Source organism: Chelonia mydas, chromosome 17 (genome assembly GCF_015237465.2).
Source record: "Chelonia mydas isolate rCheMyd1 chromosome 17, rCheMyd1.pri.v2, whole genome shotgun sequence".
Taxonomy (NCBI): domain Eukaryota; kingdom Metazoa; phylum Chordata; order Testudines; family Cheloniidae; genus Chelonia; species Chelonia mydas.
Window position 1 is genome coordinate 15891423 of NC_051257.2, and position 26807 is coordinate 15918229.

At 44.4% G+C, this 26807-nt stretch overlaps 1 protein-coding gene and 1 long non-coding RNA gene across 7 annotated transcripts in view; one reads left to right on the forward strand and one right to left on the reverse strand.

Moving 5' to 3' along the window:
• Nucleotides 1-26807, forward strand: part of CASTOR2 (cytosolic arginine sensor for mTORC1 subunit 2) — a 208568-nt gene that overhangs the window by 160185 nt on the left and 21576 nt on the right. Inside the window, exons 9-13 of one of the 6 annotated variants that reach the window (XR_006286231.1) lie at nucleotides 788-17318; nucleotides 18706-18845; nucleotides 19395-21632; nucleotides 23960-24059; nucleotides 24451-25627. Coding sequence is in view for 1 of the 6 variants with exons in the window: in XM_043530841.1 (XP_043386776.1) it covers nucleotides 788-853 (66 nt within the window). In the remaining 5 variants the exon portion in view is untranslated. Of the gene's footprint in view, nucleotides 1-787; nucleotides 17319-18705; nucleotides 18846-19394; nucleotides 21633-23959; nucleotides 24060-24450; nucleotides 25628-26807 lie in introns of those variants that run through there. The other 5 variants (XR_006286235.1, XR_006286233.1, XR_006286234.1 and 2 more) reach the window with 5 other exon arrangements.
• LOC119563876 lies at nucleotides 7967-25414 on the reverse strand. The gene is made up of 2 exons (XR_005222620.2): nucleotides 25275-25414; nucleotides 7967-25056 (listed from the first exon to the last, which is right to left on the reverse strand). It is a non-coding gene; the product is annotated as an uncharacterized LOC119563876 (long non-coding RNA).

Genomic DNA, 26807 nt, shown 5'->3' on the forward strand with positions numbered 1-26807 from the left:
CTCTGTCCCCTTTCCAGCTCTTCTGTGAAAGTTGCATCATTAGCTGCCTGAAGTGAGGCATCATAGACCATGATGGTGCTGGTGGGACTACAGGCCCCTTTGGCCAGATGTGGTGTAGGACAGAGTTGACAGAGTTGTCAGCTGCATTCCCCGTAGGGGGCAGTCACTCTCTTTTCTTTCTCTCTCCCATTCCTCTGCACTGGCTGGTGCTCTCAGCATCTGCTCCTCCATCTGGCAGTGCCAAGAAGCGTGTGGTGAGAAGGAGCGTTGTCTGCAGCTGCCAGTGGGGTCACTGTTAATTGCCCAGAGGAAGTGCTTTTAAAAAAACAGAGCGGCCAACGCGCTCTTCTCCTTCCCAGTTGACTGCGTCCCTGCCTGGAAAGACTCAGGAGGGGATGTGAGGGCAACCAATCTGGAACCTAAGAAAAACCGAGTTACTTCTTTACCTGGGACTTCCTCAGCCCCAGTACAATGTGCAACCCCGCTACCTACTGCCAAGTCATTTGTGGTCAGTGTTGAGAGCCAGCTATCCCATGCGACCAGGCTGTAACACGTAGGACAAGGCAGTTTGTTACTAAGACCACTAAAAACCAGACTAAGAATGTAAGATGGAAACATCTGTTTTGTGTTAACTGTGGAGCTCAAGTATCCTGCCCAAAGTAAATATGATGTTCCCCGTGGTTCACGTTAGCTTTGTGTGCTGTCTGTCCTAACTAGCCTCTCTCTCCACAGTCGCGATTCAGTGGCTTTTACTGGAAACATTCCCTCTCTCTTTGGTTTTCCACAGGTACCCGAAGAAAATATAAATGGTGTCATCAACGCACTCCAAGTCAGTCAAGCTGAAAAACATTAGAAATCTTCTGAGCTGGTTGCAGATGCTTTTTTATTATTATTCTTTTTCTCACAGTATTTCTTGAAAAATCTGATTCCGGAGAGAGAGATTGAGGTGCCATGAAAAAAGACTGTGAACCGATGAGCAGAAGCAACTCCAACAAGCTTTTTTTCTTTCTGTCTTAAAAGTGGGAGGGCGGGGAGTTGTTATGATGGTTTCCTGACATTAGACTCCAAAGCAAACTGCTTTCCTGCTTTTTTGGTGTGAAAGGAATTGCAGGTAGACAGGCAGCCTCTTGCTGAAATGCAGAGGTATAGACAGATTGCATACACAGTAGCTTTAGGGAGAGCTTCAAAACAACACCTGAAAGGGAAGAGCTGCTTTTTTAGCAGAGAGCATGAAAAGCATAAATGAAAGAAATGTGGAATTAAAAGGAAAACAAAACATTGAACTGTATTGATCTTTCCACTAGCATCAGACTATATAAAAATGGTAACAATCCCTTATGATCTATGTTCAGATTGGGTACTATTTTCCTTCACAATTCAGTGTTGTGAGAGGGGGGGAAATTAACTGTTTTTTTCTTCTGCAATTCAGAATTGGCTGCACAGAGAACATTGCAGCATGGTTCTTTATTAAGGGCTGTCTTCTGCTGATCTGTACTTTGGGGGCCTCTGTGTGCTGTTGAAGTTGCGTATATTAGCTCCATTTTCCACAGTCCCCCAACATCCTCTTACTACAACATTGTGTCCAGGCATCCTTCCAAGCCCAAGAAAGTTTGCCATTCTCTGATGTCCATTATCTCATGCCATTCCTTCCCTTTTCCCCGATTCCCAAGCTCTTAACATGTAGGGATTGAGGATGGTTGTAAAGAGGCCCACTTGCGTAACCAGCCTAGTAGATGCAGGTGATGTACACTCAAATCCACTCCCTTCCATTCCTGCTGAGCCACTTTCGCTCCCCTGATGCTGTTCCGCCACATCTCTATTCACAAGGGTAAGGAAGCATCCGAAAGTCCCGAGCTCATGGCTTCCTCAAATGAGGACTCCTCCTGGACACAACATTGGTTTTATCAGTGTAGCTCAGGGCTCTGTTGCCTTTCTGCACCCACTCACGTCCTCCTGCGGCCAAGGCTCTTGGTGAACGCGTTGCCATTCAGTAAAACAGTTGGCCAAGAGCACTGTGCTTTTGCAGGGGATGTTGATACCCGTGCCCTTGGGGTCCTCTTTATTTCACCTGCTACTTAATTTCTTTGGTGAAACGTGGTTCTGGTTTGGCTGTGAAGCTAGGAGTGGGAGTCTTTTCATTGACTCGGTCTCTTTTCTAACTGCAAAGCCCCGAGGGCCTGCTCCAAAGCCACTGAGTGCTACAGAAATGTGCTGAAACTCTGACCTGGTTCCTTATCCCTGTATTACCAGTTCTTTTAGAGGAAAGTGATGTTGGTCTTTAATAGACAGCCCTACAGCCTGCAGTCCTGCCAGGAGCTGCTTACATTTTGACATCCCCTTGCAAAAGAAGCAATGAGCCAGTGGGAATGAAGCTCAGTAGCCCAACGTTTTACCTGGTGCCATGCATCTTCTTCAGCCCACTTCAGAACTGCCCCGCGGTCAAGACAGGGGTCGAGCTGATGGTGAGTATAGAGCGGGGAGGGCAAACATCGCATGGGAGTCTGCAATGAATGCACCTGAAATGCCATACGTCAGCAGCAACCCGCTCTCTGGTGAGACACAGGATTTGTGAGGAGGAAGGCCACATTGAGATCTTGTTTCATAGGTGGGAAACTGAATTTCCCTTGCTCCTTTTAACCTGTTTTACCTCTCCCCCCACGCTTTTTTTTTTTTTTTAATTAAGAAATTGTGGATCCTGTAGCTTTCGTGAGGATTTACAATCCCAGTGTAACTTCAGAGAGAGCCACCTACATAGACCTGTATCTTGCAGATTTTCTCCAGGCATCTGTTCCCAACTAGTACATATGATATATTCATACGTGTGTGTATGTGTTTATGGTACAAACACAGATACACACACGCTGTTTACAATGTCCTTCAGATTACACAAGTATTCAGAGCCTGATATTTGGTTTATCAGAAAACACCCTCTAGCCCTGATGTTGCAGGGCCCACAAAGTTAATGGAGGATCCTTTTGGGGATTTTTTCAATCAATCTGTTAAACAGTTAATGAAACTAGAGCATCTTTAGGCAATAACATGGATCTCTTTCCTTTTTAGACCCTAATTCAGTCCACCATCGTTAAGTGCTTCACTTTAAACACCTGCTTACTTTCCATTGACTTAAGCCTATGTTCAATGTTAAGCACTTACTTAAGTGCTTCACTGAACTGGGGCCTTAAAAAGAACATTTTGCTTTCCCTTGAGGCAGCTTTTCAACTGCCCCATGGAGAACTATAGTAACTCTAGACTTTGGGGGTTAATGCTAATTACAGATACGACACCGTGTGTCTCTGGATATTTGCTCGAAAAGCTGCTTTCCTCATGCTCTTTTGCAGCATATACAGAGACATGTTGAGTAGTGTGATCTTTTTTAAAAAAAAAAATCCCACCTACTGAAGGACTAAAATTGGTATACAAAACTGTTCTTTGCCTAAAGAGCCCTTATGTCAAACCACAAGTCCCAACTGAAGTCTGGCTGAGCTGTTGGAAGGTTATGGGGGTTTGTTTTGTTGCTTTTCACAGTACAGACACTATAGGGTTTTCATCCATTGGGACAGTGGATGTGTCCCTTTGTGGGACTATGGTTTTATTTAGCGATGCACAGACTCCTTGAATGAGATCAAAACTGCCATGTACAACTTGTCATTCAAGGTCTTTGAGCAGTAGAGCTGCAGACTTTTTTGCAATGTTGTGGGGCTAGAAAATTTTGCTTATCAAGGGTGTTAGCTATCGGAAGACTATTATTAATTAGTTTACACACTGGAGAACAATTACATGTGTTACCCTCTCCGTGTGATATTTCTGCTTCCTTAGGACGAAGACGTTTATCTGAGGGGATTACTTGAAATGAGCAGCAACTTTACTGAGCCTTAACAGAAACAGGAAAATAATGATCTTGTTATAATTGTTATTTACACTGTGCACTCAGGCTAGTCTAGATGACAATATTTTTTTTTCCGAGGGAGTGGGCCTTAAGTTTATGATGATTACGGATGTCTCTGGCGTGCTTTAAAACTCTCTTCACAAGGCAGATCGATATGCTGTCATAAAAACATTAGCCTTGAAAAGTCACGTGGTGTGGTATGACATTGAGTGATTCAGTATCTCTAAAGTGGCCATAGGATTTGCTGTTTTTTCCCCTCTCTTTTTGTCTTCGTAACCACAGAAGACCTAGATTATTTTGGACAACTGTCTGGATAACTTGATGTGGTAGCTAAGGAGTCTTTGAAGAGCCAGTGCAATAGGCAAGTTGTACCCTGATAATGAGAACTAAGCTGTAATTTCCAGCTCGGGGAATCAGAGCTGTGCTAACTCTGATCAAGTTAATATGCTAAAATTAGCCGTGTAGCCAAGGTGGTGCAAGTGACAGGACGGGCTTGCCGCCAGAGTATGTATCTAGAATTTCAGATGGGATCTTACTCAAGGCAGCTAGCCTTTCCGCTGTTTCTGCAGCTTCACTGATCTTTGTAGCATGCTAGCTTGACCAGAGCTAAAGTGGGTATGTCAATCCAAGCTGGAAACAACACCTCCAGCACCAGTGTAGACATACCCTACGAAACTAGTAAAACAACCAGGTTTGGTGCCAGGATGGGGCATTGAACACCCGAGAACTAGTGCAAGATGTGAATGGGATCTTCATGGTTTCAGCATATCTCTGTCATTGGCTTGGACCAGTACCTCAGACCCAAATTTGGGGAGAGTTCAGATTGGGATCCTGCTCTGGCCCATGTCTAGCTGGTATAAGGGCTGTGCGTTGCTTGTATGTTACAGCAGCTATTAACTCTGCAGGCTATGCTTGCTGGGTTGGGTGGCGACAGGAGGGGGAATCCCCTAAAGCAACATGTTAAAGCTTTGTTTAAAACAACCCAAGGACTTCACAATACCCTTTCTTTTAGCACCGGAGGAAATCCAAGTGGATGTACCTTCCTCGCAGTGCTGACCCCAAACTACACAGCTTACTCCACTGCTGTGAGCTTTGGAGCCTTGCTGCTACCCTTTTCCCTCCAGCATTGCAGCACTTCCCTGCAAGGGGCAGAGCAAGGAAATCCAAGACACTCTGAACATGCTCAGGATGAGTGGAGTCGCAGCAGTAGGGTAAGGAAAGGAATCCTTTCCTAGGCATGATCTGGATTGCCACATCCATTTGGCCCTGCTGCCGCCCCGGCAGTCTTTAGCACCTGATTTTGTGCAAAAAATAGATATTTTCAAGGGTTGGGTTTTGTTTTTTATTTAAGGCCTTGTAACAGTTGTGTCTCTGTAAGGATTGGTGGAATTGCACTATTCCTTAAACATTACATATATGAGGGAAGAGTGGGAGATAAGTGTGTAAGAGTGATTCTGTATTCCTTCAGGCATTCTGCATAAATAAAACCATGGCTCTGCCTTCAACCCGCCAGGGCTGAACCTAACTGCGTGAGGCTCTCTCTGACCCTTTTGTTGTGGAGTTTTATTCAGCGGTGGTTGCTGATCCAGCTGGATTTTTGAAGCTTACATTAACTGCATGGAATCCTCTTCACTTTCTCCCCTCCTGCCCCCATCTTCGTTGCGTTGCACAAAAATTCAACAACCACCAAAATGTTTATGCGCATCTGTTTCTAAAAGGGAGCAGGGGAAAAGCAGTTCTCAGTCTCCTTCCTTATTTCGCTGAGGCCTTTGTTTTCTTAGAAATATAAACCTCTGATGCGTGTTACTGTGTAGCAATGACTAATTTTTGTCTTTTTCTATTGATTTCAGCTGCAGATCCCTTTTTGCTGTGCGAGCGCGGGTGTGTACGGTCCTATAAATGTAGCGTGTTTACAGAGAAATACTAGTATGTATCTATTGTACACATATATAAATACCTGTGTTTTCTGTTTTATGGCTATATACTGTACATGGCATATATACTTGAGCAATATAGGTTAATATATACTATGTGAATGTGTGTATATTCTAGATACACACTTAGCGTGTGTATATGTAATAAGTACTATTTATACACATATATTCACCATATATTTTTAATTCAAGTATATAGGCAATGTGACTATTTAGATATGCTGGCTGGATTTCTCAAGCCTTTTTAAAAAAGGAGAAGCAGCTAATGAAGCACTGGCTTTTTTCACTTGTTGCCAGTAGGCAGAGACCTTTAAGGATGTCCAGAGCAAAGTAGCTGCAGGCTGATCTTGGTTTTGTCAGTTACAGAAACACTCCTTTCCTTTTTAGTTTGCTGCCTTGAATAGAACGCGGTCTAGAAAAGATGGTGTGGTTTGTTTGTTTGTTTTAACTGCATTGTTTTGCTGCATTGAATTGCTTTAACGAGTAAATAGTGAATGTTGGGTTTCAAAGTGCCTGTTCAGACCCCAAAGTCCATTTGGCACAGAATAGGGCGTCCACCCAATTGTGTGAACAAGTGCAGAACTGGGATCTTGATTTTATTTTATCTTTTGGAGTTCATACGCAATTTTTGTTTAAAGCAACCGAGCAGCTTTCTAACTTCAGCCTGTAGGAGGAGCACAGTCTGGACAGCTGTGAATGAAAACTTGTGGGAAAACCTGCTGCCCTTTGAGCCCGTGTTGACTAAAAGGTCAGCTAGTTCAGTGTGAAATTCTCACAGCTCTCCCTGTGCGAGTGCACATGTGTTTCTTTGTTGGTGCTTGGGATTTTCTAACTGGATTTTATCATGAAGGGTTTTAGCTTTTTAGAAATAGGCAATTTTGGGGAGATCTGGCTGCTGATGATTTAATGGCAAAAAAACAAGCTGCTGCTAATGCAGCTGTTTGCTGTTTATTAGAACCTTAGTATTTATTGCCCTGATTGGCAGTTTAAATCAATGCATAGTTTTATAACAGGTCGAAGTGCGGGGAGGGTTTTTTAAAAATAAGAATGAAAAATCTTGACGTGGTATGTGAAAGTTTGTTGTTCTTGCATCTCATAATCAGAATCTCCTGACTCCCTGGAGTGGTGTTTGTAAGAACCCAGGTGGGAAAGGTACTTTACCAAAAACATCAACTAGTTTTGTTTTCTTGCTTCTGTAAACAGATCCTGTCTAAACCACTTTAAGCTACCAACTTTTGTCTTCCCCATAAGTGCATAATTGGACATCCTTTTAGAGGTTTGGATGTCTTTTTGCATCCCTTAAGAAACAGGTTTGGTTTTTGAATAATTCGGGATTGTTATGGGATTATCTCCTTTTTTCCGTCCTGTGGAGAGGTTTAGTTCAAGTCTCCTATTTTGTAGGGGTCTTTGAGGTTGTGGAATCTGTGGTAGGTCTTGTTAGAATTAGGATCATCTTAATGGAAATGTGGTTTCAAGAGAGTGATCCTCAGGCAGCTATTTCCAGTGTATCTATTTTTTTTTAATTATTTTTTAGTTTCCCTCCCAGTTTAGTCTGACTATTCTCGGGGCAGCCAGAGATGCCTCTGAACAGAGATGAATTGGGCCTTCTCTGTAACAAAAAACATGCTGATGTCAGACCCTGCCAAGGGGATGCAAGTGAAGTCTAGCAGTAATTTACTCTCCCGTACAAAACACACCAGGCTCTTCGAGGCACACTGTAGAAGAGAAGTGTTACTGGAAGTGAGGATCCCTGGAGCCAGTGAAACCATCCTGGAGTAATTAATCAGGTTCAGTTTATCTGGAATCTTAGGTTTTATTTTCTTGGCTCTTCAAGGAACATAAGGGTGTCAAGTACGGCAGCCGAAGCACACTGTCTCTGCAGCATGCTTTTGCTAGATAGTAACTTGGAGAGTAACCACGAACATGGGCTTTCCCTCTGGAGACATATTAGAAGGGAGGGAGAGGAGGGCAGAGAACACGCAGCATAGTAAAAAAGCTCAATTTGGAGAAGACAATAAATCTGTCCTATACATTCAAATGCTTTTGACTCCTATAGTCTAATATTTTGTGAGATGATTACCCAGGTATTCCCACGCCCACAAAGTCTCTCAAGTGGGCCTCTCCCATTGAGTCACTTGGGGTCAGATTTTGATACCGTAAGATGGTCACATTACCTTTATTCCACAAATCGTATTAATCAGGGTGGACTTGATTTAAAGCAAATTGATTTAAATCACTAGTCAGGAAGACTCGATTTAATCATGGTTTTCTACATAAAAGTGCATTCTTGTTGGTTGTTATAACCCTAATACATATTCTCCACAACTCAGAGATAGATGTAGTTTTCATTTTTAGAAGGTACATGCCATACATTTTTAAACAGTGATTTATTTTGAAAACTTTTCAGATTAGTTTTACAACTATATCAGAAAACAAATGATTGTTTGGTTATTTCATTTACCAAAGGTAATTGAAGCAGATATTTATGAAGTCATTGGGAGGTGAACTATCTCAAATTCAACAGGTTAATCATTAATATTTGGAGGATTTTCTTGCCATGCTGTCTTAGGAGGAGAACATCACCAGACAGACATTTAAATTGTTTTAGTTAACTAAAACAACAACGTTAAGTATTCTGGATTTTTTTCTTCAACAGCAAACATATAATATTTTAACAAAACAAGCGTATGTCCCTCGCTTCTCACATTTATCTCCAGACTTCTTCTCCTTGTCCAGATCTATTCCGCCCCCAACAAGCTTCTATTCATTGAACTTTTTGAAACTTTGCACCTTTAGAGAGAGGTAAGGGATTGACTCTGTGTACACAAATTTGCAGAGGGACAATAGAGTTGAGGTCTGTTATTTTTCACCTCTATATATTATTTATTTATTTTAAAACATTTTTGCTGTTAACAAGCATGTTACCTCTGGAGACACAAATCCACAGTTTGAGAACTGAAAAACTAAGCATCTCTGATGATATCCTCTAGCCTGAGCACTGAGTCCCATTGGGTAGATAGAAAGATTAATCTAAATAATCTATACAGAAGCCCCTGGAACCCGATAAGATTGGGTCCCTAATCCATGAACTATTGGAACTCATTTACAGAACTTTTCTTAAACATTACGTGAATATATTGTCTCATACTTTAAAATTAGAATTTATAATCCTTATTCCATGATGAGATATCTTTGAGCTATAAGGTATCTTAATTAAAACTATCTTTAGATAGGCTTTTTCCTCAAAAAGCATTTTACCAAAAAAATCCGATTTAAATAAAAAAAAAATCAGATTTTTTTTTTTTTAATCATTGATTTTTATCCACCCTGGTATTAATGATTGAGTCGTCCCACTGAAGCCACGGAAACTGTTTGTGGAGTAAAGCGCTAATCGGCGTGAGTTATCAGCATCTTGCCCTGAAAAATGTACCATTTTTGTCGTCTTAGATCTTCCATAATACACCGACATTTTTTGCTCTTACAGATGTAGTTGACCTTGAGGAGCCAGATCTTCAGCTGATGTTAGTTGATAGAGCATCATTGACTTCAGTGTAGACATGGCAACTTACGCCAGCCTGGGGGCCTGTCCTGTGATCTTCCTAGTCCTTTTGGAATCCTCACATCAGTGGCAGTAGTTTCACACGCGGGTCCTGGCCCCACATTCTCCCCAGGATAAATCAGAAGTGAATGCAGCTGCTGATATAAACCCATTGCAGGTGAGATCAGAATTGGGCCCTTCACTCAATAACCAGAACGAAAGCATGTATTGGATGGTTTTAGGTCAGGCAGTGTGTGCGGGGGGGGAACCCCTGTGGGTGATAAATGGTGTCAAGGTTTTGTTTCTGACTCTGCAAGGCAGGTGACAGATCTGGGCATCAGGGTTTTGCTTCTGTCTGCGCAGGGCAGGTGAGGGCTCCTGGCATCAGGATGTGAGGCATTATTGAGGAGCAAACGTGGAAGATTGGTCCCTGTTGCAAGTGAGGGTGTCTCAGAGTTTGCAACAAGGTGAGGTGAGATGCAAAACCGAACGACGCAAAATAAATAATTTTTGTTTTTATTAATCTTGCAAAAAGAACAAATACGTCTTTGGTTTAGTCACGAATCGAAGCTGAATTGCATTCTTTTTTAAGACAACTTTTTTTCCCCAGCCCAGTGGAGACCTCAGTCAAAATCAGGTTGTTTTGTCTCACAGAGCCGGCCTTGAGGAGAGAGTATTAGCGCACCCAAAAGTGGAAATATTCAGTGAATCTTTCTAATGTTGCAACCTCTTTCCCAGGAAAAGCCTCAGAGCATCTCTTAGGTAAGATTTGGGTCACAAACTCCGGTGCCTGCACAGAGCTTATTGCAGGATCAGGGCCTTAGTTAATAGCGTTACCTCACTAGTCTTCTGACCAAAGTAGAGTGGGGAGTTGGCACACTAGTTTAGGTTATGGGACTTGAGGGGGAGGCGAGAGAGCTCCCTCAGATTGATTTGTTTTCTATCTGGTTGCCTCCACTCTCTTTATCATGTGGGATATTTTTTTGTGGGACGACCCCATCCCTCCTGCCTATGCATTGTATCTTCCTGAAAAGCAGAACCTTAAAAACAGAGTGAAGAAAGCAGAGATGTGGCAAGTAACATCTCATGCCCTGTAGGCTGTGGTTTCAAGAGCGCCTCATTCAACAGCTTAGCAATGTTACCAGGATGATGGAAAATATATGTGGGGGAGAGGGGTGTTGCCCTGCTAGCCACTGGAGTGATTGTGTGGGAGATAATAGACCAGACAAGTCTGAACTTCAGCAGCTGGCTCACAAGCAAAAATGTCTCCTAGAAGAATTCATTAAAGGACAAGAAGTCATTTTCTGGTGGAGCTTATTATTTTTTTATTCTTAACAACAGTAAGCAGTTTAACGCATCTCACTTAGCTGTTATAATGCAGTCTATAAACGTTGGAACGGATTAAACTTTTATTACCTGCCAGATAGTAAAATCCAGTACTTCTTTTACCATATACAATTTTTGTGTGTGTGTGTGTATTTGGATGCATATGTACTGGCTGAGATTTATAAAGCTACCTAAGAAATATGGATGCCCACTTCCCATCTATGCGTGCCTGTATGCCTCTATAATGTGTCCATTGTACAGACATATCTATGTGCGTGAATTAATAGAAATCGAGCATACAGATCCCTTCGACAGCTTTGCACTTCTCAGCCAGTATGTAAACGCTACATGCACACGCATATGTGCAGTAGATTCTTTCCATTATTCAGTCCTGTATTCCCGTGGGCCAATGGTAAACTAAGAATCTAGTGTTTTTAAATGATCTCTGCTTTACTCTTTCCCATCCCCCTACCCCCCAGCCCCATCTAATTGTCTTAGTTTAAACCAATAAACATGTGTGCAGTTTGTATGTTAATAGCCTTATGTTGGCCCCACTAGACTGTGTGCCAATAGAACTGGCCATTTCCCTGTATCCAGAAAGATGATGGCGGGCTCTGATCCCATGCCACTGAAGTCCATGGGAATTTTGCCACTAAGTTGGATGGCTCCCTAAGCTAGAACTGAGTTGCTGCTTGCCGGTAGTGACGGGAGAACCGAGCTGAAACCACAGAGTGTGAGCTGACGAGAGGGCTGGGGCCAAAAGGAGGCAGCAGTGGCTTTGCCAGCAACAGGAGAGAATTGTACGACAGGAGCCAGAAAACACTTCACGAAGGGGGGAGGAAGAGAGCATGCTTTTGCTCTTCTCTTCGTACATGAAAAACTAACTCTTTTACTTTAACAAGCATCAAAACAAAAGCCCATAGACTCTGCAGAGGGAACATTGGCCAGGCATGGCCATAAATCTCAGAGCAAACACTCAAGCCAAGATGCAGTGAAAATGGCTCATCTCGGCCCCCACCCTCTACTTAGGGATGCAATTCACCCCATGCAGAGGGTCATCTCAAGGCTACGTAGTACTTCTGATCCACTTTAAGTGACACCAAGCGATGGACTGGTCCTAGACAAAGGGGCGAATGTCACCCTCAGTTTTCAAGTGGGCTGTGGTGGCCTTAGCAGGTTGGTTTTGTTCTGTCTCTCTGGTTTTGTTCTGAGTTTGTCTTTGGTCCACTTGATATGTTTTTTTACCTGCCCTGAGCTCTGGGTGTAAAATCAAGGTATGGCTGAGTTTTGTACAGCTGCAAGCAGGCTGCCACTGCTTACATAGTAATACCTCAAACTTAACAGTTACTATAGTATCTGCTGAAGGAGTTTGATTGGTGGCAAATGCTCAGGACCAGGTAAAGAACCATGGTTGTGCATAAGCATTTCTAGCTAGAACTCACCATCTTCTTTCACTAGCTACTCAAAACCCCTATCGTATGCCACTAGGGCAATATCACAAAAATGGCTTCATTCATTTGTTTCCAGTTGCTGCATGTTATTGATCAGTGAAAGGCAATGTTTATGCAGTAGGGTTTTTTTCAGCTTTCCAGCGGGATGTTGTGGGTTTGGTACCAGCCTTCATCAATTACAATAATAGCTAAATAATAATAATAATTCTTACCAGTTATTTTCTAATCTGAAAATGAACTAATACCAAGCTTCTAGTTCTCTTAGCCTTCAAGGGGAATGCCACTGTGCTAAAAAGAGAAACCTCCACCATTTTCCCCAGTCTGATTTTTATAGAGGTATAACTGTTCTGAACACCAATGTTCTTTAAGGCCCCAATCCAGCAAAGCCTGTGTGCAAGCCTATTTCCATGCTTAAAACTATGCACATGCTTAAGAGTGGATGCTGGATTGCAGGGAAATAGGGGGGCATTTGAACTGAGTGCATCACGTGAATATGTACCACCTCTAAAATGAACCTGAGTCCACCCAAAAAGCTCTGAAACCAGAAGGCAAAGAAAAAGAACCCCAAATTTATCATTTTTAAAAATATTCTGATTTTTTTGAGTCCAGAGACTCATGATTTTTGAACGTGTGAGGTTGGCAATACTGCTAAAACAAAAATCCTTATGTAAAAAGCCGCCCCCTCCTCCCCTCCCCCCCCCGTATACGTCTGGAAAAGCAGAGACCTTTACCCTTCAGCAAGACTAGGATGTGTGTTAGAAGAGAGAGATCCTGAAGCGTAACCCATCATCTGGAGCACACACAGGTGTGCCAGAGCTGTTCTAGACCGTTCCTTGGTTAACCTGCAGCACTATGCTTCTATTTAGCTAGTCTCGTCTTGAAGAAATAATTGAATTTTGAATGTCTCCTTTCTGCCAGCTGTTCTCCATGTTTTCCTTTTGTGTTTTTGTGCGTGTGTGGTGCCGTTTCACATAGGCCGAGATGAAATCCAGTCAGTCAGTATTCAGGGACATCTCATTGGCAGATGTGTTTGCTTGTTTGTAGGTTAAAAAAGACAGTTCTGCAATAGAAACTTCCAGTTTTTCCTTTGTATGTTGGGAATGGGTAACGTCTGCTTTGAGGTGAAGGCCTAGGCTTTACTTCTGTTGTGCATTTCATTTAAAAAAAAATAACTTCCCCTCCCTCGATATCATCATCATCACCACCACCACCGCATCCCTCCGCGGTTGCTCATTCTCAAATCGGCAGGTTTTGGTGACTAAAGAATGTTCTGTCGCAGCAGCACTGGGCTGACAATTAGAACTCCAAGGGCCCGATTCTCATTTACACCAAAGTCACTTTACGCCATTCTGGCAATGTCAAGGGAAATTCAAATGGGTGCAGGCTACATTCATGCCCACTTTAAAGCCTCTTAGCCCTGCCAGAGCAATGAAAAAAGGGGTCTTCGTATCAACGAAAATGAGACCCCAAGGCTCTTTGCTATTCCCATCTTCCTCTGGGTTTCTATTTGCTCTGACTTTGTAAACGTATACTGTAGCGTAGGGGGCAGGAGAATACATTTATTGGTTTTGAGGTGGGGGTTGTTTTTTAAAACTTCTCTGGGGGGATAAGAATGTCCGTTTTCCCATTGTTTTTGATGGCCTCTTCGAGTGCAATTCTGAAAATATTTCCCAATGCAAAGGCAATCCTCGTTTGTCAGCAGGTTTCCTATAGACGTGGGAAAACCCACTGCTAATGTTAATAACAACATAGGTCTTAATCCTGCAATTGATGGTAGGTGACCACTGCTATCAGTTACTGGATCTGTGGCCTTAAGCTGCAGTTCCAGAGCAGAATGCTGACCGCCCCTGCTCCACTTTTGACGTCGGTACCAAAATTCCCATTGACTTCAGTGGGACCAGGACCCAGCCCTCTGTCCCATTGACTGTCTCTCTTCATTCATAACCCCCTCTGCTTTACCTGTGGTAACTGATATTCACTGCGGTCATTAGAGGCACTGAGGAAGGACTGGGGACTTGTTTCATCACATGCCAGATACTGTGCTGGCCTTAGAGTCGGAGTCTGGGAAGGGGTAGTCCGAGGGGGTGATAGTTTGTTGGTGCTGGCTCTAATTCTGCAGCGTTTCCTTCCAGTGCAAACTCCTTTCTGCGTTATTTTTTAGGAGGTCAACCAAAACTAGGCCCTCGAACCCACAATGCCGGTGTCAGACTGTAATGACAGTGCTCCCATTGAGTGAACGGGCCATGCCTCTTCAGTGTTCTCTAACGCTACCCTTGGAGGTCATGTATTTAATGCACCAACTCTCAGAGCTGGATGCTGTAAACCTTTACTTGTGTGAGTAGTTAACCTTGATCGCTCCAGTAGGAATATGGAGGGCCAGTCCCGAGGTCCTTGGTGGGCCTAGGCCTGGTAGATGGAATTTTGAACTGGGGGGGGGCCCTGAAATCCTGTTTCTAAGTCTGAGGCAAAGAAACTTGAGAGCAGGGCTTTGTGGAGCGGGCTGTATGTTGGATTTTCCCAACATCAGTGTTACTTTGCTTCAAACAGCTCGACCCTAGGCTGCACCTTGAGAACTTTCATTTGGATGGGCTATTTTAATGGAATGACCATGCCAATTCTTAGGTGAGCATTTTGGGACAGACTCTGGTGTAGAACCCCCTTGCAGTCAGACCCCCTTGGAAACTCTGTTGCATTTAGCAGAGTTACTCCTAGTGTAACTCACATCAGAATCTGGCCCTTTCCCTAGGGCACTTCGCTGTTAATGGCCATTTTATTCCTGTTGTGACTTACTTGAACAGGGCATTGATTACTCTTTTTCTTGAATTAAAAAATCCAGCCCTGGTCCAAATTACTGCTAAGCAGACTGAAGCAGACCATAGTTAGGAGGCTGTTGTGTGGCTCAGGTTTTCTGGCAAATAACCAGATCAGAGAAATTCTCATTCCTAAGCCTTGCCAACCCTAGGACCTATGGCCGGTCACCCTTCCCACCTTGTGCTTCATTCAGCCCAGTTGGAAAATTGGGATAAACACCACTGAAATCTCCAGAGACTCCTTGAACACAATGCATCTGAGCTGAACTTTCCTGTATAACTTAATCACCAGTATGATACGTTCAAGCCCTAAATGGCATCTGAATTTTTGGCAAACACTCCTGGTGCTGAGAGCAAAATTGTTGCTGTTATCGTACAGTGGGGTGTGAGGGACTGGGGGTGTGAAAAGAAACATTTGGTAACACGGCCTTGTTTATTTCCATTGTGTTCTGTCTTTGCTGGTGTCTTGCAGAAACGGGAATTTACAAAGCCGTTCCTTAATTGGAACCATCTTTTTTTTTTTTTTTTAATTGGGATAAATGATGTGATGGAGACTTTTCTTTAAAAAAAAAAAAACAATGTTCCGGAAAGTGGCTGACTGAAGGGGCAGTTCACCCCTATGCGAGGGACTGGTGCAACACTTGTGTTCCCTAAGACTTTAATCCTGCACAGACTGACACACACATGCATGTTGAGTGACTCAGCTGAAGCCAGTGGGGCGGTTTGCAGCATGCAGAATTATGTCCATGTACCAGTCTTTGCTAGGTTGAGGTGGAAAGGCTTCAGTGAGATTTAAATGGTTGATAGCCCTTGTGCCAACCCTCTGCACAGAGGTGAATTTCACGCGGTCGCGTTGCAACAGCAGCGAAGGGTGTTGTTCTTGTTCTTGTATGAAGCGTGGAGCTGGAAGATGGATGGTTTTGCTTTACACAGAGAGTGCACATGCTTATTTTACTTGCTGGTCTTTTGCTGAAACTCGAGATTTGTTGTACTGTATGGAAAAGAAAAAAAAAAAAACCCTCATGTTCCAAAACAAATGACAGTATATTTTGTACTTTGTAAAGTGTTAATTAAAATGGAAAAAAAAAAAAAAAAGCGAAACATACGCTGTCTGCTTTTGTACTGATCAAACTGATTAAAATAAAGCAGAGCTTGGCATTGTCTTTATAAGATGTAACTCTCTTTTGTTAAGCCTTTTCTAAAAGGCAACGAATGCCAGGGAAAGAAAAGTATGTCCTAGGTTTTATCCCAATACTCAGCTGCTTGCATCAAATGGTGACCAGGCAGCTAAGATCCTGAACATCCTGTTGACCCTTGTACTCACACCAAGCTCCAATGAATTATATAGGCCTCCCAACAGTTGCAAGGGTCTGTTCATGTAGATCCGATTGTAGGGTCAGGGTTTAGGTGGTAGCAGGCACCAGAAGGCCCCTGGCCAAATCCAGCCCAGATGGGTATCGATACAACTCTGCTGAACACCTGGAGGGCAGTTCCAACTCTGAAATCAAGCCCTCTGTCAGGACGCCATGTGTGCAGGGAGGGATGCCAGCATTCTTGGTGGTACCATCGTCCAGGTGCACTGGTGATACAGGGCTCACTCAGCTGGAAGGTAAGCAATCCATCCCATTGCACTCTTTGAAAGCAGGAGCCAGTAAGCCTAGCGCCGTCCCTTATGGGGAGTGGGGGGTGAAGAGGGGGACTGCAGAACTGTCTCCAAATATTGCATTATACAAGTGTCACTAGGACCTTTTGGACCATTGTTATTAATTATTATTAAGTGCTGGCAAATGTTCCCTTGTTCTGACAGGTATCTCCCAGGCTGTGGGAGCTATGGGTGTGTGTTTGCCTACACAGTCACTGCCCTCTCTGCACTGAAGTCTGTGCTTTGGGAAGAAGGGTGCCACACAAACCCGAATCTGAGCTAAACTTGCCACTCTGGCTCCGTGGAGGATCTCCATCCAACTGGACCCAGGCCCATGTAGATAGGCTTTTGTGGAGGTCTGGGTAAGGGGAGTTGAGGCCAGTGCTTTACCATCCAAAGATCCAAATGACACTGATCTTCTGCCTCATTCCCTTGACTTAGGACCCCAGCTCGATGTGCTGCAAACTCCCTTAGGCTAGCTGTCCTCACAGCAGTGCGCAGGCCAGTAGTTCTCCACGCAATTTTGAAGTACACAGCTGCGGTCGTTGCCAAGGGATGAAATCCAGCATGGACACGTCACCATGTCATGATGGACTCGTCAACCCTACGCCACGGCTGGCTGCATTTGCTGTGGTCATTGGCAAGCTGTGCATTGCCCTGGTCCCGTCCTGGCCTGTGTTATCCCTTCAGAGATTTGAAGACTGGAAGATGGAGTTGAGTACTGTTCCCAGGTAAGCAACTGCCTTCGTTGTTCAGGAAAACAGTCGTGCTTTCCAGTGTGTAGTGCTGCGCTTTAGGATCATCTCTCTTGCCGAGCAAGCCAGGAAATCCCCCATTACCACTTGCTGAGAACAGTAAGGGTGAAGTTTTGAGGGGGCTGGAGGTTCTGGTTGAAATTCACAGGAAATGCAACTCCCATGTCTCTGTCCTGCAGCGTGCTGTACAATTGGGCATTAAGGAGCAAAGGTGCATTTGGTCCCCACTGAATAAACAGCGAAGCATTTGTAAATGGATCCTTAACGTGACGCTTTGCCTTAGTCATTTAGTGCATTTAAAACTGACAACAAAACCGTTCAGTGACGCGCCATTGCACGAGTTACCTGGTAACGTGAGCCCAGCCGCCTGCCATTGTCATGCCATCTTTTAACTTCAGGCCTGATCCTGCCTCGCTGAAGTGAATGGGAATCAGACGGGACCTTAAGGTCAACGTTTTCAAAGTACCTGAGGTGATGTCCACATTAGCAGTGCTCCACCGGTACAGGAAGACCAGTATACGATCCCGGCAAAGTGCTCCAGTGTGGATGCAGCTATGCAGGCTAAGCTGCTCTGGGTGCTGGTGTAGGAAAACCACCCCCCAGGAGCAAAACAAGCTTTACTAGAAGCTTTGCCAGTACAGCTGCCTCTCCGCTTCAGGCTTCAGCTGGCACAGCTGTGTCGGCCAGGGATCACACCTCTTCACACCTGACTGACATAACGATGCTGGCAGAAGTCTGCAGTGTAGTGATGGCCTGGCCTGAGTGATTTAGGAGCCAAAACCCCATTTTCAGAAATGACTTTGACGTTTAGTAATCCAAGTCCCACTGATTTTTCCATGAGACTTATGCTCTGACGTGCCCGTGGCACTGCTGAAAATGGGACTTAGGCCCTTCGACTCTATTCCACCCCCTTTACACACACCCATACTCTCGTGCACACACATACGGATGTGTATATGGCTGTATTTGAGTATACAAAACACATATTCGTATATGCACGTGTACACGCTCTCACAAACTTTGGCACCAGTTAACAACTTGATGCAGGTGGGTTGTTGCTCCTAAAGCTGAAGGCCAGATTTTGCCCTTTGGAAGATCCCACAGTGTATGTGTGACGTTTCTGAAGATGTGTGTGCAACATAAGAGTCGTGCGAGCTACTTGATCTGCTGCTGCCTTTCACGTCACCACGGCTGTCAGTGCAGGAGGTTCCTATCTGCACATTTTGATACTTAGGCCAAACGTGATCTTTTTTTTTCCTCAGTGCATGCTTAGCATTTATGTATTTCTTTTCTTTCGCCTTCAGCCATAGAAGTGGCTGTTTTCCCACTGGCCATGTTAACTGTGAACCGTGTTGTCTGACAGATCGTCTACACTGGAGTGGAATGTCAGGATCCCAGCATTGTCTTCTCCTGAAGAGCATCACTCAGTGGAGGGGAACATCGAAAACATAAGAAGTGTGGGAAAGAGGCATCTCCCCTGGAAACCTTGTCCCTCCATTCAAGGTAGAGATGACTTGAAAAGAGACATGGGGTAAAATTTTCAAGTGTGCCTCTAAGTCTCATTGACTTTCAATAGGACAGAGGGCTGGTCTACGTGGGGAAAAGCCTGGAGTAGCTAGTGCCGATTAGCTAGTGCACCCTAACCTGCACACAGGCACTCCTGGGGCAGGGTAAGAGTGTTCACATGGGGAGTTCGTGTGCTTTAATTCACACCCTAGCTATCTCCGCACTAGCTTCCCCGTGTAGACAAGCTGGGAAGCTCTTACATCGTATAGGAACTTTTGAAAAGGTTACCCATGCAACCAACTGCCCTCTAGCAGCTAAATATCCAAGTAGGTCCAAAGGCTTTATTGGCTGCAAGAGACCTGGAGGCATCCCTCTCTGCTTGCACAGATAGCTAGCATGAGCTATAACCTTGCAGAGCTCTTTCTGCCGCTCCTGGAACCAGACTAGGGAAATAGCAAAATTAATTCCCCATCTAAATACCCTGGTCCTAAAAGCAGCTCACCATTTTTGTTTTGAGTCATTAAATTGTTCTCCTCATATCCACAGTGAGATTTTAAGGCAGACCATAAAATATTTTGCACCAAATTCAGAGATGCCAAAGGACCTTGCAGTGGTCACACTACGTTGTACAGGATGGACACACAGGAATTTCACTCAGATCTTCATGGTCCTAGAAGCACAGGTCATCACTACGTGAGCTAATGGAGAATCTTCATTAACTGTTAGCTGTATAGAGCCGATGAAACATGCTTGAGTAGTTCTGAGTCCCTTTAGTAGAAGACAGTGATGCAGTCTCATGACCGGTTACATTTAAATAAGCACAGATGGTAGGATTTGGTCTGAAATGTATCCACTTGAACAAAAATTACAGATCCCTCAATAAAATAAGAATTGATTTGTTTGTCAGGTCTAAAGCTCTTCCGGTCAGGGACCATAGCGTCTCCTGTGTTTGCAGAGTGCCTAACAGAATGAGGCTCTGGGTGCTACCTCGATACAAATAATAACAAATGTATTTGCTAAGAAGAGGCTTGGGGAAAGAGTCCAAACTAACAAATCAGGCCTGATCTACTGTATTTTAGGACTTCAATGACTGGTAGAAACTCCTAGTTTTGTTGCAGCTTAGTTCGAGCACTCTGCAGTATGCTTATAAAAATAAGAAGATGGGAAGTCAAACCAAAGCAGGTCTATTTTTGAGGTCTTCAAGTTCTAGTTCTCAGAATCATTTGGATCAATGGGGAGGCAAGATATAGTTGGTCTGAGTGTTGAGCGTGCCTAAAATAATCTTGGCTTTACAGGATGTAATATATTTCATTTACAGTGACATGGTTTATTAACGCACTCTGGACCATATTTTGCCCTCCGACAGCCCCACTGTGAGGTCAGAGATATTGCCTGAATCTAGCTAAGGGTGGAGCGTGAGCCGTCCCAGTAGGATTTGCAGGTATGGAAGTGCAGAAATGAATAGCTGGAGCGGAGCACAAATGAAATAGTCTTCCCGCCTGGGTAGCAGTCATTTTAATAACAATCCTGCAGCTGACGTTACTCGGTTCCCATGCCCCAGCTGATTTGCCATGGGCTGCGTGAGTCAAGGAGACTAAATTCCCCTCACCCTGAGAGATCGGCCATGTGCTATACAGTATTTGTTGTAGGAATAGTTGAAGGACTTGAGCTTATAGGGCTATCAGCCCATTGTCTTACCCAAGGATTAAATTCAGCTGCGCGGACCCTGGGGTAGCACAAGCCAGGATTTGGATTTTCAAAACCAACTGATGTCTTTGGGCTCTTCAAGTTGTTGGTACAGTGTAGTATTAATGGTTAATAACTGTATCACTGGACAATCCAGATTGGGGCCCCGTTGTGCTCGGAGCTGTACACGCACAGGAGGAACTGTGTTTCCTGCCCTGAAGAGTTTTCACGCTATTTTCAGCCAAAGCTGATAGCACAGTGGTATTTGTAAGGCAAATGACTCGTGCTAATCAATGCGAATCAAGTGGGTTATTTTTGTTCTAATTTAAGATGCTCCCGATGTGCCTTCCCTGTTCTCCCTCTCCTACCCCCTCCCCTTTACTGCAGGTATATTTATGGCTGTCTAATTTGCTACTCTGAAGGACAAAGTGCTGCAGAGATTCCTTCCATTGTACTACTTCTCAGCTCCCTACCGTGGGACTAGATTGTTAATTATACTGACAGCTGTGTTCCTAAACAGATGTAATCCGTCATGGGGGGCGGGGGGGGGATGTAAACTTTACAACCCCTGGGTGCCTCCAACAGGTAAAATCTTTCCGATTTTCCTCGTATCCAACAGTTTTAAAAGGTTGATCCTGCATGGGACAGTAGAGGATAACAGAAGAATATTGAAAATCAGGCATTTTAGTTACTGAGTGGGTGGACGACTGAAGGAAAGAAAAGGAATCCTCTGGAGACATGTTTATAACACATACCTGCTACAGGATACGGGATTTACAGGAGGATATAAAGCCTGATCTATAATCATGGCCTGGAGCTTGTGCTGTGGCGGAAAGTGCTGCAGGGAGATGCAATCTGAACAGCGTGCTCTGTGATGTGGGGAGGGGACCGTGCGTGTGCAAATCAAGAGTGGCATGTCTCAATTCAGCAAGATGCTAGGAAAGGCATTTGCCTTCTATCCACAAAACATCACCCGAGCCATCAGCTAATGCCGCCCTAGCCAGAGTTGGCAGAGACGATGCCAACAGGCCTAAAGGGGAAAGCGCCATTACAAAGGACCCACCAGTCTGCAGCAAGAAAGGGGATTTCTCTTTCCAGGTTAGTTTTCTTTTATTGTGCACTTTTAACTCCTTTGCCTGTTAATACGCTGTAGCGGAGGGGAGAACTTCTTGCTTTGTTCAAGTTTAACCCATAATTGGTACCATAGATGCCATGACTCAGCTGTTCATTCTAGTCTGAAGAGCGTACGCTGGCTTGTTACAAATGCACCCCCTGAAAACTAGAGCGGAAGCCAGGTTGTCTAGAGGTTAGACCAAGGGATGGGGAGTCACCAAGGGATGGGGAATTCCTGGTTCTGTCACCTACAGACTGTGTGACCATGAGTTAGTCACTCAGCCTCCATAGGCTGCTTCCATACCTCACAAGGGCATTGTCAAACTTAATTCATTAGTGCTTTAAGATCCTCCATTGAAAGGGACTATAGACGTGCAAAACTATGGTGTTCTGTTATTAAGCAAATCTCTGAACTTCAGCCTGGAATCAACACAGATATATGCAGTGACTTCAACTCATAGGTCCTGCCCAAATCCCACTGCAAATTTTATAAAGATATAATTACATCCTTTGTGTGTCCCAATGAGTTTATTTTGAGCTTGAATAGCTGGAAGATCAACTCAGTCAGTAGCAGCTTCAGCACTAACCATTAAAGGCATCACTTCAAGGAGCACAGGGTTTAAAAGTTTAACCAGACTCCCTCAGTTCATTGAAGTCGGGTTTTCTTGGAGCAACACTTTTAAAAAGATTCCTCCCCATACCTTCCCCCATCTCATATGAGGAAAAACTTGCTTCTAACAGAATTTTAACAAACATCTTTTTTAAAAAAAACAAAATGACCATATTTTACAGAAGCGTGTCTGCGTGAAATTCTTCCCTGAGAGTTTCTTAGATACCTGCACTGAAGAATTTACTGTAAAGCTTTTGGGATGCAATGGATCTGATTGATGTGTGTGTAAATTTAGTGGGCAAGGTGCCGCAAATCAACAGCACTGGGAAATGATGCCCTGGTCTTCCACAGAAGAGTTCACACAGCATGAGGAGCAGCAATAAGAGTGGTATCAAGCCACTCTCATTTAGAGACACTGCCTCATTATTATTTTGTTTGTCTTCATGTTTATAGTAGCTGCTAGATTAAGGCCCCATCATGCTATGTGCTATGCAAACTCATAGTAAGAAACAGGGCCTGCTCCAAAGTGCATAGAGTGTAGGTGTAGACAGCCTCAGATAAAAGTAGTATGACATTTCCTGTTATGCAAATGGAGAAACTGAGGCACAGAGTGATTAAGTGACTCGCCCGGGGTATCACAAGAAGTCTGTGGCAGGGCCAGGAGTTGAATCCAGGACTCCTGAGTCCCACTGTACTGCTTTAACCACAAGACCACTCTTCCTCACTACCTCAAGGCCATTCAATGGCTGATGAGCATGCCTGTTTGGATAAATACTGGTTTAAGTGAGGTGGACACCTGTCCACTAGAGATGAGTCTGAAACCATCAATCCATTTCACACAGGCCAACACAACTGGGTGAGAAGGTAACAGCTCTCATTCCCGTAGACCTGCAGGTAGTGACCTGAAGGTAGCATGAGCTATAATCTCTGTGAGCCATCCAGGTGGGTACAAGTCTGATCTCACCGATTCAGGGCCAAGCTCACAACTGCAGTCAAGGGGCAGTGAAGAGGAAGTGGCAGGGCTACGCTCTCTCTCTCTCCCCCTAAGGAAAGGCTTCTCTCACTCTAGAACACTGGGGTTTGTTTGCACTGTCTCCACATCCATGACTGCGTTAACCAGAAACACCAAAGAAGCTCTTAGAGTATTTAGAGCCCTCATCGCTCTTTTCCAAGCACATTAGACCCAAGAAAAGCCCCACTGCATCTTAGCTGCCCAGTCCTGTGGCCCCCTGCGATGTTTGCCATCCTTTGTCCTCCCTTCTCCTGCATGGCACAAGGGGCTGGGTCAGCTGTAAAAGGTGTTTCACAAAGATGGATCTGTGTTTATCCTGACAGTGTATCACTATGAAAAATCACCCTCCACGGACAAAGCGAGTCAGTGCAACACTTAATTCAGCTATTTACCAGAGGTCTGTAAATGACCTGACACCGAAATGTGTATATATAGCCTTATTCTCTGTTGTGCTAACCCCCTGGGCTTAGTAGCTACTGTTCTATTAATCATTCGTAATCATTATCTGTTTGGTTTTTTTGACCTCTGAAATATGTGATGGGCACATTGGGATTTAACCAGCCTGTGGCTTTTGTGATCAGCTGATACAAACTAATAGCTGCTTTTCCACATCTGACTGGCAGGTCTGTATGCAGATAACCACAGACAACATGTTCTTGTTTTAACTCCTCCTGTTGTGATGTCTTGTAGAGAGCGACACCGCAGCATGGGGGAAAACTAGACTCATCAGCAAGGGACTGGCTGTTCCTTCAAAGCCTGGCCAAACACACCATGCTCACCGAGGAACCAGGTAAGAGGCTTATCCCCATCCTGAATTCCTATATCATGAAGGCACCATGCGGCAGTGGTTAGATCAGATTATGACAGACGGTTCTCTTCCCAGCTGTGCTACTATGATTGAGGGCCCATTGTGCTAGGCCATTTACACACAGAGACAGTCTCTGCTGCAGAGAGCTTACAATCTAAGTGCATGCTGACAGTACACAGTATTATTATTATTTGTAGAGCCTAGGAGTCCCCAGTCATGAACCAGGGTCCCGTGGTGCCAGGTGCTGTGCAAACACACAACAAAAAGGAGCTTATGGGATTCTAATAAACGCTCTCTGAAAGTGTTTTGTCAGACAGGAAACAATTCCTGGCTCGGAATGACTCTCAAACTTTGCTTTGTTTCCGTCATTCAGGCCGAACAGCACCAGAATGGCATCATGCCCAGACGCAACTGTGCAGTTCCATGGATATGCATCTGGAGGCACAGTACAGACCACTGCTGTGGGGAGACATTACTGAATGATATATTGCCAGTAAACACATTGGGTGAAATTCCTGCAGGCATACAGAAGATGTGACAGTGACAAGATCACTGAGCCCCCACAATGAAGTCTCCCTTAGCTTCTCTTCTGTAATTCTTCCCCAGCAGGGTTGTTGCCAAAGATTGTGCTGTAGGAGCCGGATAAATTATTCCAGGCCTTCAGTTCTTTGAACAACACCTCGCGGAAAAGAATTTTCTTCTTTTAGATGTTTCAGTTGAATAAGGGAAGCGTCCTTACCTTTATGGATTTATACCCCTGCCTGCCTTCCTACAGATCCACTGCCTCCTGGGAAATTGCAAGCATCTTATAAAGGCCAACTCAGAAAGATCTGAAGAGTCTGTACACAGAGAATTCTTTCTGATGTCATCAATGCAGTTTTAGACAATAGCCTCGGGTAAATCTGAAGCCCTTTGGCACTGGATGTCTGAAAAGGCAGAACATGTAGAAATGAGACATCTTCAACCTCAGTGGCTCAGCCTACAAGATTACGAAGGAAGGGTAGAGTCAGCGGTGTCAGAGTACAACCCAGGAGTCCTGACTCCCAGCCCCCCTCCCCACCCCCCAACTGTGCTCCCTCCAGAAAATAACTCTCCTACAAAAAGACTTTTAAACTAAACTTTGCTACACGTTTAAAAACAGTAACAGTAACAAACCCACCCCTTTCCCTCAGAAAAGAAACTCAACATCTTATGTACCGCAAAACAGATTGTAGTTTAGAAAACTGGCAGCAAAATCAAGCTCATAGTACTGCAGGAATAACGTTTGATCTTCCAGAACTGCTCTACAGGTGGCACAGGGGCCTTTTTCAGACGATTTATGCTTGTGTTCTTTGCAGAGTTTCTCTGGGATGAAATATAATGGCACTTGGAAGGAGACGTTGAGTAACACAGACAATGGCTGGAATGAATGAGAAGTGCTGAGGAGAGATGTCCCGATCCTGAAGTGATCTTACAACCAAGTTAGTCGAACAAGAAAAACAGCTTTCCTCTGCATCCTGGCCTGTTCCGATGAAACAAGCCCATGGTCACGTCCCTTTGTGGGGACAAAGGTTGGTTCTAGCTCTGTGAATATGCGGGTGTGGCCTCTCTCATGTCTCCCCTCCAGAGCAGCCAGTCTCCAGACTGCTTATTTTGAAGTGGTTTGGAGAAAGATGGGGGCTCTCTTGTTCTCTTGCCTTACGAGGACACTTAAGTCTGTGAAATTTGTGTTGAATGGTTCTTGTCTGGGTAACATTCCACTGAATGTTCTGAAAAGAGCAATGCCAACATGTGCTGAGGGCGGTACGCAGAGGGGGATTTGTTGAAGATGTAGTGAAGATGGGCATAGAGTTGGGAACTGGAAGATGCTCCCCTTGTCCTCTCTGCTGCTTGCTTTCTTCCTTCACCCTTTATTTCAATAAAAAAGTGGGGTGGCTCATGAAGGCGAGGCTTGAGCCAGTCACAGCAAAGGCAGGAGCTGGTTGTCTCCCACCACACAATACACTTTTAACCATGAAGCATGCTGCCCTTTTCTGGAGAAGGGCCTCCTAGGAGTGGGCTCCCACTTGTGTGTTAGTGTTGTAACGCACACAAGTAGGGGATAGGGTGAGGCCCAAACTATCTTGCATGTGTGAGAAAGGATTTGAAGTGAAAGGTGATAGTCACGCTTTTGGAAAACTTTTCCTATTCCTGGGACTAGTGCCCAGGAAACCTCCTCTGCAAACCCTTAAAACACCCTATGTTAAATCTCAGAAGTGCAGGCCTGGAAGGGACCTCAGTAGGTCATGTAGCCCAGTCCCCTGCACTGAAGACAGGACTAAGTAATAAACAGACCCATCCCTGACAGGTGTTTGTCTAAACCATTCTTAAAAACCGCCTGGAATCTGCTCAGCGCTGTGTGGTCTCGGAGCCTGAACACAATGCAGGGAACTAGCAATGGTGCAAGCCATATTTTCTGAGCCTCAGTTTCCCTATTTGCAATATACGGATATTTACCTCCATCACAAGGGTGAGGATATATTATCCACTGTCTCCAGTGCTGTAAGTGTGGCTGTTATTGACCACTGGAAACAGGCCTTGATCCAGACACCCCTGTCCTTGGGAAAGTTTGAATCTAGAGCAGAAATTTGTGGTGCCAGCAGTTATTATAATCGGTGATACTAAGGATGACCTGTCCCCGTGCAAGGAGCTCAGTTTTGCATTTCTTATGTGAAATGTCCTATCGTCCCTATCCTGGAATTCCAGCCGGCC